Source organism: Bidens hawaiensis, unplaced genomic scaffold (genome assembly GCF_021521415.1).
Source record: "Bidens hawaiensis isolate Kalapana, Puna unplaced genomic scaffold, B.hawaiensis_p1.1 tig00035042_1, whole genome shotgun sequence".
Classification (NCBI taxonomy): domain Eukaryota; kingdom Viridiplantae; phylum Streptophyta; class Magnoliopsida; order Asterales; family Asteraceae; genus Bidens; species Bidens hawaiensis.
In genome coordinates, this window is record NW_027496083.1 from 168,100 (window position 1) to 185,281 (window position 17,182).

At 38.0% G+C, this 17,182-nt stretch overlaps 1 protein-coding gene across 1 annotated transcript; it reads right to left on the reverse strand.

Annotated features, from left to right (window-relative positions):
* Positions 1 to 2,831: 2,831 nt before the first annotated feature.
* LOC143586893 (pathogenesis-related genes transcriptional activator PTI6-like) lies at positions 2,832 to 3,494 on the reverse strand. The gene has a single exon (XM_077068342.1). The coding sequence runs from the start codon at positions 3,492 to 3,494 to the stop codon at positions 2,832 to 2,834; it is 663 nt and encodes a 220-aa protein (XP_076924457.1).
* Between the last annotated feature and the right edge of the window lie 13,688 nt (positions 3,495 to 17,182).

A 17,182-nucleotide genomic window follows, 5' to 3' on the forward strand; every position in this document is an offset into this window, starting at 1 on the left:
AAGGCTAGGCTGTGCAGTGCAGTGCAAAATTTATATATAAAAGTCCAAAAAGTTATAACTAAAAATACTTTACGAGGCTCATTAAGACTCGACGAATCTAAACGATGTTCTTATAAAAGGCTTGAGCTTGGGCTCGATAAATAACCGAGTTTTATTAGAGGCTCATGCTCGGACCAGTGACTCAGCTTAATTCAAGTTTTTTATTGATTTAAACTTGAGTAACTCACGAGATGCTGACTAGTATGCAGCCTTGCAAGAGAGGAGGTGGTTGCTTTTTTAAGTGCTTGAACTAGACATACTTTTGTGTAAACTTTTTGCCTACTTATGCGGCCACATAAGTAGTCCACGCCCGTAATAAAGAAAATAAACGGGTAATGGGTATCACCAAACCCAGATAGCTTTTAAACCGGATTGTAACATATCATTTATTTGTGAAACCATATTATCATCAAACCTCAATTATATTATTTATTAATTTTCTTATAATAAATAAAATTAAAATAATGTAAAACAGTCCCCGTAATACGGAGGATAAAATCTAGTATATATATATATATATATATATATATTAGAAACTAAATCCCTACTAAAGTGAAATTATGATAATTGATAAACGGTTTTCAAGACTAAAAAGATTAAAGTTGGAGTTGGCTAAACTTGGTCAAATATAAAAATAAGTAAATTGAAAATTGATTCTAGTAGGGTGGTGGGTATATATTATTATAATATTGGTTATAGGGTTTGAGTGTTAGCAAGCAGAACGAACCATTATCTGATCCCGTGTTGAATACCTGCTAAACCGCGAGTTTTATGACCCCACTTTTTAAACTGTTTTACGAACTTTTGGGATGAAAAACATGTTGATATATCTTTATATACTTTGAATTGTTTGATGATGGGAATGATCTAAGTGCTAACACACAAAAGTCCCCACGAACACGATGATTAACTTCGAGCCGTTGGCTTGTGAATAGTACTATTGGTTTGACAACCCCAGACGGGGCCAACACGGTTTGCTGAGACCTTATCCCGTTTGCACATGTCCATAATTATACAAACAAGCTATATAGTGTTAGGCATGGCTACTTGGGGCATGTTGTGAGCGGAAGGGGAGCCATAGTGGTTGATTGCGCGTAGAAAATGAAGGCATGAAGAACGTACAAACACTCAAGGCTTCACTGTAGCTTAGTATAATAACATCACTAATATACAAACAAACGTTCTTGCGAACATACATACATACTTGCGTATTTACAAACTATGATTGTTATACGCACAATTGATTTCTTAAAACTCGTGAAACTCACCAACTACTTGTAGTTGACTCATTCTAACATGTTTTTCAGATATAACGAACTTGGACTAGAAAGTCAATGTGCTATGTGTTTGACTTGCGATCAATGCGGGGTGAATTGATGCAAGTATGCTAGTAAGAAGTATAGCCGCTTAACGGGCTGGATTTGGTTTGTATTACCTATTTGTAAACGAAGTTAGATCGAATGTAAAATATTGTAAATTAGTTTGTATTGCTCTTTATAAACAATGTGGTTGATACCAGAGGTGTCTGTTACATTTCTATTTTACGCTTACGCAATTTGCTAAATGGGATGTGACAAAAGTTGGTATCAGAGCCATTGGGGAGGGGGTTGGCACGGATGCAGATGATGGTGGGGACGCGGCTCCTGATCAAGACAGACATGAGGTACGCTTATTATATTGTCGTTTCGGGTTACTTTTAATTCGTTTAATTATTAAACGTTTTTTTATTGTTTGATATCAACCACCATCGCAGCACGTTTCCCGTACTTATTGAGCCGTGCATTTGGATATCAGCACTGACACCCGGTTACAGACCATTGAGCGTTGCATGCTACACATGCAACGTCAAATTAGATGGGTTGTTAGTTACTTGGGAGCCACTCAACACGGTGAGATATACACAATACCTCCCCACCTTGTTTTGACCACGAGGCGAGCACGTCGGGCGTCAGACGTGAACGGGTCGATGACGTGGACGATGTCGGTCGGGGATCGGGCGTCAGACGCAGGGGCGACGACCACATCGACGTTCATGATGACGGGCGACGACGGTACAAACGATGGGGCGTTATATTTTATTTGTACGAACTCCTTATTTTTGTGTATATATGTGTTTATTGTTTTAGTGTATATATGCGTTTATTCTTTTGGTGTACATATGTGTTTATTGTTTTTGAACGAACTCCTATAATTGAACTGATTGCTAATAACAACTATTTAAAATTTATTAATAATAGATAAAAATAAAAATAGCCAAACAAAAAAAGTGTCGATTTGAAATATATATATATGCGTTTACATACCGCATATAACACTATACGTAATGTATAGATAGATTATTTAGTAAAAAAAAGGAGGCGTTTATAGAAAATTCTTTTCAAAAACATAATCAAAGGTTTGCTATTGACTTTCCGAGTAGACAATGATGGATATAGCCAAATGTACGTAGTTCTTAAAAAACAAAAGAAAATACTTAAATATCACGCTCATGCACATATGTCAGACGCATGTACGTATTTTCATTCTTATCAAAACCATAATTCAACACTAAAATAAAATAAACTCAATAAAACCATCTAATAATACAAAATCTATAAATATATTTAATTACCAGCAAATGTCCCCAGTTCAGTGGTTCACAGACAAAATACATACACAAAATTTCAATATACAAAACCAACTCACTCCTATCCGAATCAATTTACCAAACTACCCCTTGTTTCCTACAAATGAACCCTTGTACCAAACTTCACAAAGTATACAATATTTAATAATTTAATTTAACATTTTTTTCATAAGTCAACGAGAAAATCATCAATATTAAAGTCGTCGAAATCCTCCGGCAAACTAAACGGCCAGTCCATATCAAACACAAACGGGTCCACGTCAGCGAAGTTCAAACCGTCAAACGACGTTAACTCTCCGTCATCACGGAGAACAGAGGTCGGCAACATAATAACACTACCGCTACTACTCGTTTGACTTTGACTGTCCACAGTAACCGTTTTCGTAACGGTGACACGTGGAAAGTTCGTTACGGCCGCCGGGCCTTTCAGTTTTACGGCGGCGTCGTCGTACACCGTCGCGGCTTCCTCCGGCGTATCGAACGTCCCAAGCCAAACTCGTTTTCTCCGGTGCGGATCACGGATCTCAGCCGCCCACCGCCCCCACGGCCGCCGGCGAACGCCTCTAAACTTCTTCGCCGTCGATTTGCCACCGGAATTCAATGATTTGGCGCCGAAATCGATCACTGACACGTGCTTCTTCAGTCTCTTCATCGGGCGCTCGTCCTCGTCGCCGGAGGAGTCCGTAGCGTACGGATCCGTCACCGTGATCCGTACAATCCGACGCTTTATCTCCGGAGGCTCGCAGTGAGGTGGTTTGGTCGTCGTTACGACGTGCTCGGAGAATTTGACCGCCGATCGTACGGTGGTGACCGTACGACCGGTCTTCATTTAGATCTCAAGGTAAATTAGGGGAGCTGTTGGGTTTTGGCGGGAAGGTTTTCCCTCCAATTGGGAGAGTGAGAGGGGAAGAAAGAATGAAGTGTGACTTAGGGGAATGAAATGAATATAAAGGTGGAGAGGAGGTGTGAATCAAAACATACTCCAGTAGCATCCAACCACACTGACAATAAGTTTATTTTGATCCCTACATTTATTATTTTTTGTTTATTTCAAATAAACTTTATTCAACCAAAAATCATGAGGTGAGGTTTCTAATTATCACAAAATTCGCCGCTTGTGTCTTTTAAACTTTTCATTGGTCCCTTTCTTTTTTCGTTTGTAAGGTCATCGAGTCTCACAATCCAACCTAACCATTTATTAAAAAACTAATTTCTCTCTCTTATACCTAAACAACCTAACCCAATTCAATATTTTACTTAATATTATAATCCAACTTAAACTAGTATTTTATTAAATAAAAATAATTTATTTTTTATAAAATTTATATCAAAATGTTCAATATCTTTTTATTAATAAAACCGTGTCGTTTCATTTTTTTTAAAGGTTAAAAGTTGTATATTTCATAAAAAAACCAAGTTATATGTAAAAAGTTTGGTTACAAACTTAGGTTGCCAGTTTGATATTTTTATTGGGTTAATTTTATAATTATACGTTTAGTAATTAATATTTAAGTTTTCTTTTTTTAATTTTAACATTATACGTTTTAATAATGGGAATATCTAATAGAATAGTAACCAATTTTTAAAAGTGTTATAATTAGGTCACTCATACATATTTTTCTTAATTTTTAAAAGTGTTATAATTTAGTTACATATTTTTATAAAGTTAGTCAAAATGAACATTTTGTCTTAAAAAAACTTATTCAAAGTGGTCTTTCCATGTGATTTTGCCTACTATTATTTATTCCATGTAATGCTTTTTCTTAATGTATAATATTGTTTTTGTCATTCTCATGATTAACGTTCAACAACTGAAATTAATATTTTAAGCAAAAGACAAAAGTTAGGGGTCAGATAAGTCATTCACGATAATTATATGTGGAAAACGAAATATATTAATGTAAAGCACTATTATAGAAGCAGCACACCTTTGTCTTTAGACGTTTGTGGTCGTGTCGGATTGAAAAAAGAGAGCGACGGGGCAGGTGCTGTGGAAAATCCAACGTTCTTTCCCCTACCTTGGTCAAAAGCTGTCTTTGACTCATTCTTTCAACAGTACAAGTGTTGATGCAGACTGTACAAGGCTCCAAGAATTTTGGTTCAAATTTCTTCGGTACTATGTTATTAATACGTGATTTTACACCATCTTTCAAACATTATTTGTATGTTTTATAAAACATTTATTAGAGATATAATTGATGAGACTAAGACTAGTGTTTGTACGACTGCAAGGGATACTGATTTTCGTGGAGGTAGGTCTCCATCAACTGTCCGTGTTGAGCTCTTCTCTTTTTGTAGTAATCCCAAACGAGTTGTCAAAGTCGATCCAAGAGCTATTTCCATGGGGCATGTTTTTTGTAGACGATTTTATGCCAGTTGAAAAGAGTAAACAAAGTCTAAATTGAAGACTAGAGGAGTGATGATCAACTTTAAAGAGCAAAGATCTAAAGATTAATCACTCTAAAATTGATTACGGTTATAGTGATTTTAGCTGGATAAACATAAAGGAGTACGCTTAGATAACCATGAAGGCATATGGTTTCAAAGTTAACCAAGCTTAAAGATTTAGGATCATTTGTACAGCGTGACGCAGACTGTTGGGTCGGATTTTTGATAAGGAAGATTGGAATCTTCTCAACCTCCTCAGAAATGGCTAAGTATGGAATTTGAGCAAGCCTAGACAATCAAGCATGGTTTTTACTACTTCGAGCAAGGTTCTGAAACTTAAATGGTTGATTCTTCTAAGTGTTAAAGGCTTCGAGCAAGCTACACTTCAACGAGCAAAAGTATTCTTCTATCGAGCATGGATTGCCAATCGAGCAAACAGCTTGATCATACAAGTTCCAGCCAAGTGTTACGAGCACAGGATGATCGAGCACATGGGGACGAGCATGGATGCAATAAGAGGATGTCACGTGAATCAAAGCAAAGACTTCGAGCATAGTTCAGTTACCGAGCAAGATTTACATTCGAGCATGCTAAAGATTGCTAAATAAGAAAAGCTGAAGACATGAAGAAGAATGAGCTTGCTCGATGGACTTATTCGAGCAAAGTTTGAACAAGTCAAGAGGAATGAAGCTTACTCAAAGGGAATATGTATTCTTCGAAAGAGAATATATTCCAAGTAAAGTCTGCTCGAGGATACTCACCGAGCACACCTAGTATAGGAAGTTTGCTCGAGCAAGGTATGTACCTTGCTCGAGGACTGTAACACTTGTATTAGATTTATCTTTCATTATGTAATGACTAGGACGTCTGAAAAGGAAAGTCAAGGTCTATAAATAGACGTCCTAGGTTACCTTTAGGGTACGGATTGGGAGACGGTTTTTTGGAGACACGGATTTCTAGGTACGGATTTCGAGAGCCGCCGCCGCTGCCATTAGCTCTGTTTCGACTTCGGTAAGACATCGCTGTTCGATAACCGTCGTACCGATTTTGAAATTAGGGTTTCAAATTGAACAAATTGACTAACTGTTTACTTGTTTTGCAGGTACGCATCTTACTACGGAACATAACTGATGGCGTTCAAATTCGAAAAACGGCATAATATGTGCGCTCGGTTGGAGATAGATGATGACAACCGTGAGTTGGAGCCAATGATAAACTTTTTGAGAAACTCCACTCTGAGGGTGGCTTTAACTACCGACCCCACAATATACAGAAATCATATTTCAGATTTTTGGGGGTCTGTTACATATGTCAATGACGTCAATGGGGAAAGAATTGAGGCGTCGATTCTAAATCATGAAATTGAGATAACAGAAGCCTCAATCAGAGATGCACTGGACCTAAATGACAATTTTGAGGCTCAGCCGTCCTATTCAGTCCCAAGGTTACTGAGAGTCTTTCAAGAGACTATGGGATATCTGGGAGGAGTTAAGGAGGGACAGTTTCAAAAGGGAAGTTTTCCTTTACTCTACAGGTTCCTGATTCATCACGTGATCCAGTCCTTATCTCCTCGGAGAGGGACCTGGACTTTATTGAGCAGAGAGCTTGGGACTCTCACTATCGCCATTCTTTACCAGCAACCCTTCAACATTTCAAGACTCGTCTTTCAAGGGTTGATTTCAAATGCAGAGAGGCCAGTACATCAAAGATTCATAATGTATCCACGTTTTCTGCAGATCTTAATAAACATAGTCTTACCAGACATTCAAAGGACAGGGCAGATTTTGGGGTTGCGAGACCCAAATATATGCAAACGTATGAAGGATGCTCAGAGTAAGTTTATTGAGAATGCTGACTGGGATGTACTCCCATGGTTACTCGTACCTGCACTGGGTGCCATTGATGTACCGAGGACCCCTGGCAACAGTGATGAGGAAGATGATGATGGTGATGATAATGATAGTGATGATGATGATGGTGTCGATGGAGGAGATGAGATGGTTATTGAAAATGCTGTTGATGCACAGGTTGTAGTTGACGAGACTGTGTATGAAATTGGTCAAGAAGCTCATGAGCCAACTGATAATGCTGATATTCGTACTTCACCTGCCACAACTGATCCAACTGAACAAGACATACCTATCCATCCTCAACCTACTACAGAACCAACTGCACCTACTCTCCCAACCCAAATCCCAGAACCATACAAAGTTCCATCCCCTGAAACTGCAGAATCTGAACCATCCTCTGAACCAGCTCCAAAACCTACTGCTGAAACCCCAACATTGAGTCCCAATCTTTATGATGTTGTGTGTGAAAATGCCAAACTTGAATTTAAAAACATCATGTTAAGAGAAAAGAATGCCATTTTGGCTGCCAAGAACTTGGCTCTGGAAGCTGCACTGTAGGAGGCGTTATTGAAAATTCAAACTCTTGAGGGGCAATCTGAGGTTGAGAAGACCTCAGATGCACCAAAAAAGGGGGAGAATATTGAGGTTGAAGAGGAGGTTGGACCATCTGATGCTTTGAACATGCTAAACCAAGCATATGATGATGGAGAATCGGAGGATGAGGGGGAGGATAAACAAGAAGATGAATCTGAAATAGAAAGTTTGAAAAGGAAAGAAAAGGGCAAGGGGGTTGTACTTACAGACGATGATTTACACTCCCTACCTCAACACACAACTCAGTCTGATGACATTTTGTTTAAAGAAAATGTAGTTGATCAAGACATGGCTGAGGCTGAATCCGTGAAAACAGCTATAGAATTGATGAATGAGGAACTGGAGAACTTGGAGATGGAAGAAGAGGAGGAAATCCCACAAGAAGTCATAGAAGCCTTAATAAACATGATGGAAAAGGAAGAGACAGAAGAGAGGAAATTAAAGGAGGCTGATGATACTATTAAAGCTACATTGGAGGCTTTAAAAGCAAGACAAAATGATGATACACAAGAGCCTACATCAGTTGAACAAGATGTATTTGAGCCTGAAGTGGCTGAAGAGCCTGCAAAGAATGAACAAGAAAAAGATGCAGAGCCTTTGATCACTGAGCCTGAAGAGGTTGAAGTAAATGAAGATGAACTGGGATTGGGACCAGTTATTCATGAAGAAGATGAAACCATTGAAGTCTCAGCAAGCACTATGGTTAAGTTGATTATAATGAAGGATCTTACACTGATTCTGAATAATCCAGAGAGACATCACCCAGAGATTGTGATGGCAGCAAGAAAGGCTCAACTAGAATTTATAAATCTGAGCAAAGGAGAACCAAGATTTGAAGAACATGTTGAACCAAGTGAACCTATCATTGAAGAAGTTACGGAAAAACTTGTAGACACACAAACAGTTGAAACTGAAAATGACGAATCTGAGTCTGTTGATGAAGAAATAATCCTAGAAGAACCAGAGGAAATACAACTCAAAAGAAAACCTTCATCTGAAATTGAGACCCCAATGCCAAAGAGACAAAAATATGTGAAGAAAATGGTCTACAGACTGAGGTCAGAGATGCTTGAAGAAAGAAGAAGAGCTCAATCCAAACAAAATGATGAACCAATGATTGAGGCTCTTCATAATCTTGAAGAAGTGGTGGACTTGGATGGTGAAAGTGAAGATGAGGAAGAATTGAAGGAAGCTGAAAAGACAAATGAAGATGTTGAATATCTGATTAGCTTGGGTTATGATCCTCTGTATGTTCAAAGACTATCAAAAGAGGATGTGGCAAAAGAAGCTGAGGGTTGGAGAGTAAGGAAAGGTAAAAGGGAAGTTTTGATAAAGGCTGGTCACAAGCCTGCTTTCCTGAACTTACAACCATTTGACAAGATTGATAGTTTGTACAAAAGGGCTCTCATGGAGAATCTATCTGACTATGTGAGAAAGGTGTCTGAAAGGAAGAAAGAGAAAGAGAAAGAATTCAAAGAATCAGACAGTAGCAGGAAAATGACAGAAAAGAAACAAAAAGATGAAGAAGAATATGAATCCTTAAAGTCAAAACATAAGGATATCAAATTCCTTCAGCTGTATGGCTACAGCTACAACTTCCTGATAAATCTCTCTCCTGAAGAACTTAAAAGAAGAATTCAACATATTAAAGACTCTCACAAAGATCAAGAAAGTCGAGAAAAATTTGAAAGAGAGCAGGAGTTAAAAATGAGATTACATAAGGAAGGGGAGGAAAAAGAAAAGAAAGATCAAAAAGCAAAGAGGTGGTTTGAGGATCCTCAAAGGATGGAAATGTTAAAAACTTTTGTAACAGATAAAGGGATATCACAAGAACAGTTTCAGAACATGCCTCTTGTTGAGCTAATGGAAATATACCACAGAGAGCAGAGGATGTATCTTGAAACACAGAGGAAACTGCAGGAAGACAGATTGAGGGCAGAACAAGAAGTTCATGCAGAAATGATGAATGCCCTCCACAAAAAGGGAGTAAAAATGTCAAGACTGGTAATGCAAACAGAAGATACTATAAAGATATGGTATGTTGAAGAGGGTCTTGATAAGATTAAGAAAGTTGAAATAGGGAGCTCAAGTAGAACCCATAGGTCAGGGAGTGTGAGGCCTGTGCAGCCAAGAAACTTGAATTTGCCCACACATCTCTATTTTGACAGAAGATCGAAGACCTTAAGGGTGGTGACTGAAGATGAAGCAGAACATCTCATCATCTTCAGAGATGATTTGAGAAATTTTTCAAAAGAACAACTGACCAAGATGGCTGAGCTGAATTTATATGACAATCAAGTAAGGAGTCAACCATCTGGTCAACTGAGGAATGATCTCTCCAAGTTTTTGAAGGAACAAGCAGAAAAGGGATTCCCATTTCTGTAGCAAAAGAAGAGAGAGATCAGGAGCCAAGCAGAAAAAGATAAGAGGAGGAAGAGAATCAGTGAAGTTCACATATCTGAGCTTTCCCTCTCTGAATCAAAGAAACAAAGAACTCTAGCAAGCAGCTCTCAGCAGAAAAGGAAGACCTTAAAAGAGTGCTTGGCTACGATAGAAGTGATGAAGGAATCCAACTCAAGAATACAACAATTTGGAAGAATCGCATACTTAACGTACAATCAACATGATGATTCGACCATTTTGAGAAATGAGTCTGGGATACCTATTGCAGTCATAAGGGAGGATGGAGATCTGCATTATATGCATCCTCAAGACCTACAAGATTTAATTAATGCAAGATTTCCAAGTGATGCCTTTGACTTCTCAGAACTTGACATGCTGAAGCAAAGAGCTGCATATGTGAAGAAACTAAAAGAAAGAGCTGAAGCCAAGAACAGAGGAAGAAGATAATAGAATGGAGCTAATGAATGATTAATTCTTATTTCTGTTTATATTTATATTTTGTTTGATTTGTAAAAATTTAGTTTGTAATGCCCATGTGGCAGAATTCCAATTATGTAATGAAATGACATGTTCTTGAATGATTTATCTAGAAATCTGATACATGTGTAACTCTATGAAGGTATGTTTTGGTGCATCTGAGCTTGTTCCAATCTAGGGGGAGATTGTTGGGTCGGATTTTTGATAAGGAAGATTGGAATCTTTTCAACCTCCTCAGAAACGGCTAAGTATGGAATTCGAGCAAGCCCAGACGATCGAGCATGGTTTTTACTACTTCGAGCAAGGTTCTGAACCTTAAATGGTTGATTCTTCTAAGTGTTAAAGGCTTCGAGCATGCTACACTTCAACGAGCAAGAGTATTCTTCTATCGAGCATGGATTGCCAATCGAGCAAACAGCTTGATTATACAAGTTCCAGCCAAGTGTTACGAGCACAGGATGATCGAGCACATGGGGACGAGCATGGATGCAATAAGAGGATGTCACGTGAATCAAAGCAAAGACTTCGAGCACAGTTCAGTTACCGAGCAAGATTTACTTCCGAGCATGCTAAAGATTGCTGAATAAGAAAAGCTGAAGACATGAAGAAGAATGAGCTTGCTCGATGGACTTATTCGAGCAAAGTTTGAACAAGTCAAGAGGAATGAAGCTTACTCAAAGGGAATATGTATTCTTCGAAAGAGAATATATTCCAAGTAAAGTCTGCTCGAGGATACTCACCGAGCACACCTAGTATAGGAAGTTTGCTCGAGCAAGGTATGTACCTTGCTCGAGGACTGTAACACTTGTATTAGATTTATCTTTCATTATGTAATGACTAGGACTTCTGAAAAGGAAAGTCAAGGTCTATAAATAGACGTCCTAGGTTACCTTTAGGGTACGGATTGGGAGACGGTTTTTTGGAGACACGGATTTCTAGGTACGGATTTCGAGAGTCGCCGCCGTCACACAAAACCCTAGACATTCCGTTCACTGTACCACTGATATATCATTAAATATAGTGAATCTTTGTCTTTGAAATAGCTTTTACTGATTATCAGTTATTGTTTTGTGTTTGATATCTGTTCACAATCCTTCATTCTCAATCATTGGATATCATGATTCCGCCAGGATATTCAATTGGTCTTTGAGTATTTGAGTCGGTGTGTTCTTGTCAAACCTTTGCTAAGGTTTCACCCAACGGACGGTCCTGACACGGACATATATCATGATGTAGCCCACCGCGTCCAAATAGGTTTGTATATGTGGAGAACACCCACATGGGTATTATGCAACAGGAGGTTCACAACTAAATTGAGTGGGAGATTTTAATTGGGTTGTTGTTAGACCGGTTATGTTATATGGGACAAATTTTTATGTCACCAAGAAGATACATAGTAAGTAGCAGAGATGATGATGTTAAGGTGGTCTAACCCCTTAATATGTTAATGTGACCCAAACATACTTGGATTGAGCAGATTAGACGAGATTTTCTTGATTTGCACCTCTCTGAGGAGATGGTCGATGATAGAACTTCATAGAGGCATAAGATTAAGGTTAAGAACTTTTACGATGTGGTACGGTGTATTTACTCTTTGTTGTAGGTTCTTAGCTTTACAAATGCTTTGGGTGGCCTTTGCACGTTAATTTTACCTTATACGCATGCACTTTCTATGATGTTTTATGTGTGCTATCAAGCTTTTTGCACAATTTCCTATATTACGCAACATCTACGAATTTTTCTTGCTCGAAAACGCAAGTCTTTTATACTTGTATTCAAGGTTGCAAATGTCACTAGGCGGATCCTAGGAGGCCGACTGGGGAGTTGGGTGTATTCGGAGTGTCACATCCCGATCGACAACGGAATTTACGTCGGGACATAACGTATAGATTTCTCAAAACACATTTGATAACTATTAAAGCGGCAATATTATCATTATCGTATTAAATCTCAAATACACAAGTTTGAAATGGAAATACGTCATAACAAACCAATCAACTATTACATCATTTTATTTATGTAACCTAAAGGCAAACTAATGTCTTCAGTCTTGATAAATCTCATCAAACATTCATAACTGTAGCATGTATATAAAATAAAGGTCAACTAAAAATAGTTGGTAAATTTCTCACAAGTTGAAATAATATATTATACGAGGCAAATCGTACGATTCCAAAGCATGCATATTAAACAAGTAACAAAATATGTAAAAAATACAGATGGGGCCCTTTTCCATTTGACATAAAGTCTAAATAGTAAAGGGAGTGTATGAGCATACTTATTGAGGGTACTGTGGTTATGAGGCTACAAATAATAACAATAATCAATGAGACATAATTCATACAAGTAAGTAATAACGCATAAGCCCATGATGTGAATTGTAGTTTGAGGCAATGAAGAAAAACATACAAAGTACTTTGATAGGAAATATATGCTACCCTCCCCCCCTCCCCCAAATAATAAAGTAAAAAGGGGTGTGAGAAACTTATATGATAAGTAAGCGAGAAGGAGTAACTAAGCGAAGATGTCTTTAAGCGAGTGAATTGACAAAGTTCGATTCAACAAGCGATCCTAGATAAGAAAAGATGACCAACATGTTCGGTTTATAAATTCTTAAACAAAAAGTTTGTTAAAATATAATTTTATTCTAATTTTATAAGTTAAGTGAAAAAGGTTAGTTACTTGATTTTTAGTCAATTTATTTTAGTTTTAGGTAAAATATAGGTTATAATGTTTATTATTAATTTAATGATTTCGGTTCATTTTTCGAACTGATTATTATTTAAGAAAACAAGTTTAACGAGTGGTTCATTTTTGGTCGGGCATGAACTCGACTTTGAGTCAGGTTTATGTCTAACATATTTGAAATGATAAGATGAAGTGTTATGTTGGAAAAGTTTAGTCTTACTTATTAGTTTGGCAAAAGTTAGTTTTTAATATAAACTTCTCTTATAACAAAACATTAATGCGCCGACGAGCGATAGTGAAAGACAACCATGATTACCAATTTAGAGTGACAACATCCTAGTGATCACATGATATGTTGTACAGAAATAAGACAATAAATTACCTGATGATGCAATAACAAAAGAGAAAGAAGAACTTGAACGGTTTGACTTTCTTGGTCAAACTTGGACTTTAGTACTAATGCAACACCTAGGGAGCAATTGAGTGGAATTCGAGATAAGGCAAAGGATTATTAGCTGAGGTATGAGGTGTATATAGGCTATAAATCGTTAATTACAAGGTTGAAGTCAGTAATTGCATATACTAGTCATAATCCTAGTCTTAAACAACAATAATCACCAAATTAATGAGTATTGACCCAATTGATGATCCTAGATGTTAATTATCAACTTGATAATGGTCTAGGTACATCCAAGACTTGCAAAATTGAATCAGAATGTGAGAAATCGGGGAGGATGAGGCCAAGGCAATTGACCTGCCAAAATTTGAACAGACAAGACCACCGCGACGCGCGGCAGGCTAGGCCCTCCTCCTCGCGTGGCGCAGTGTAACATCTAGGAAAAACCCATATTTATTTTGGGTTAAAAATTGCCAACTTTGAAAGTTGAAGGATTAAAAATAATTAAAGATAAGTAAAGGGAAGAATGAGATAAAGAAAAACAAAGCATTCTTATGTTAAGGTAATAAGGAAAAATAAGATAAGAAAATAAAGGCATCTTATCTTAAGAAAATAAGAAAATCCATCCCACATGGAAAGATGGAAGAAAAGGTAAGCATTTCACATGGGTATAAATAAGGAAAAGATACTTTCATCCCACATAGAAACAAATAAAGAAATGGAAGCTCTTTATAAGGAAGCAAGTTTCCATAAAAATGTTTTAATGTGGCTAACCACTCTCCATAGTCCTAGCGGAGGGTGCAAAGCAGCACGGACTTGGACTCGAACTCGGGCTGGGGCGATGGGCGTAATGTGGCGTTTTGATGGCGCACTTGGCACTTTGCACGCTCTCATTGCCGCGATCCGCAGGCCGCTTTAGTATTTTTTGAAGATGGAAGTATGATCAAGAAGTGGCAAGTTATCAGAGATGAGGGACTAAAAATAAAAATCTGAATTCTGGTACCCATCGCGCTACGCGATGAGCCCAGCCTCAAGACCATCGCGCTACGCGGCCGCTTTAGTATTTTTGGAAGATGGAAGTATGATCAAGAAGTGGCAAGTTATCAGAGACGATGGACTAAAAATAAAAATCTGAATTCTGGAACCCATCGCGCTACGCGATGAGCACAGCCTCAAGACCATCGCGCTACGCGATGGCCTGTGATGACGCAACAACACGTGTCGCGACCAGGGGACACGTGGCAGACGCTAGGGCTGAGTCAGCAGCCACGCGTCGTTTCTCTAACATCGCGCTACGCGATGGCTTAAGACAATGGACCATCGCGCTACGCGATGGATCCCAAATTCGGCTATAAAAGGGAAGGCTCACGGCATTTCATTTCACACCAAAATTCACACACACTAGCCTCGGTTAGCGTGCCGGTCTCGTGGAACGTGCCAAGCTCCGAAGCTCTGACAGTCTAAGCTTTAGTACACGATATAGAGTAGAGGTGCTGCTCGATCAGTCATAAGGCATTTAACTCCAAACACCCGTACGAGGTAGGCGTTCTTATTAAGTTATTATTTTATTATTATAATAATAGCTTAGACCATAGTCGGGGATATAGCCCGAACCTTGATTACTGATAAGCATAATATAACTTTTCATAAGCAAGGGTTAGAGTTAAAATATTGTTTCTTCACGATTAAGAAACGTAACCATTTACATGCAACGGTTATAGTTAAATAGTATTTCTTACTAATTAAGAAAGATACTATTCATTCACAGGTTATAGACAAAGTAATGTTTCTTTTTGAAGAAGAAACCTGGTATAAATGTTTCTTTCTGAAGAAGAAACCTGAGATATAATTAATAAATAAACCAAGGGACTAAATGTCCACATGTTTTGTACAAATAAATTATCAAGGTTACAACTATACAAAACAGACTACGGGGTCTGAAGCTAGATCGTTGATCTAGATATTTATACAAATGTTATACTCGTACTATAGGTCCGAGATAACAGCCAATCAATCAATCTGAAAGCAGAAAACAGAAACAGGAATCAGTAACAGAAACTGATTTATAGACAGGGGTCAGTAACCGAAACTGATCAATATACAGGAATCAGTATCAGAAACTGATTACAATCATAACAGGTGAATACGCCCTAAACTTTTACAACTCTTTTAGAGTCTGAACTGTTTACATAGGATTTACGAATCCATAAAACTTTGTGCTACAATAATGAGAAACGGGCATACTCAAATTAAGAGTATACATGTGTCTGGATCCATACATACATGGTGACTCAGATTTCCCCGAGGCCATGCATATCATCAAACATGCCTCTGGTAGTCTACGGGACTGATCAGAGAAATGATATTGTGTATATGATTAATTGTACATGTACTTAGGGTAATTGTAACCCAATTGAGTTGGGTGCCTAATGAGTGTTGTCACAAAGGTATTGTTATTGTTTACACACCGGTATTATTGAGTCAGCGTCATTCACTGGCTGTGTGCTGACGTATTTCCCCCCCACATTTCAGGGAACTATAAAGAATAGATCTGACAGACAGGAACTGATAGAAGATTGGAGACATAGTCATTAGAGGTGATCTGATGGCTCAGATATTTTAGTTAAATATTGTAAAGAATCATATTTTGAAATAACAGGTATTGAAATAACAAAAAGGGTATTCTGACCCGACATTTTATAAATGAATATTTTAGGCTTCCGCTCACATTTTGTCAAATATTGAAATGGGTAATTGAACTCATTATTTTATATAAATAAAGATTAAAATTTTAAAGACTTCCGCTAAAAACCCGCAACTCTGATATATTTTCAAAACCGGATACCAACTAACGGGCGTCGCACCCAGGCCCTAAGTCGGGGTGTGAGATGCAGGGCGCTGGGTTTTAACTAATAAACGAGGCCTCCGCCGCATAGCGCGAGGGAAGGTGAGCCCTCCTATCCATAGCACGACGCGCCTTAGGGGGAAAAAAGGTTTGGGAAACTTGCATTTTTGTCTCTGAACTTTAGGTTGGACGCATTTCGGGCATAAAACTTGATTTAACGGGATTTAAACCACACGATTGCAGCATACAAATTAATTAGTATTAAACAAACAAATAACACAAATAAATACTCAATAAATTGTGAGATTTTATTAATAAATGTGGATCCGTTTACAAATGGTTCGGGTAAATAAATACAAATACAAATCAAATTTGATGGATGTCACAACATTCCCTACTTTTAAGAATTTCGTCCTGGAATTAAGTAGAAGAACCCGTAACAAAGAGATGCGGATTCTTGGTCTTCATTTGATCTTCACGCTCCTAAGTGAATTCGGCACCACGTTTTGGTTCCCAGCGAATCTTTACCAAAGGTATATGACTTCGCTTGGTTTTCTTATCTCTGTGGTCCATGATTTACATAGGTTTCTTGAAAAAGTGCATCTCGATGCGCACCTTGTTGAGAGAAGTGTGGAGATTTCCATTCGCGAGGTATTTCTTGGGATTAGATACATGGAACTTCAGATGAATGTTTGAGAGTTCTTGCGGAAGCTCGAGAGTGTACACCACTTTACCAACTCGTTCAAGAATTTTGAAATGTCCAACGAATTAAGGTGCTAACTTGCCCTTTTTTGCCAAATCGAACCACTCCTTTCCAAGGAGAAACCTTGAGAAGGACACGGTCACCGACATTAATTTCGAGAGGCTTTTTGTGA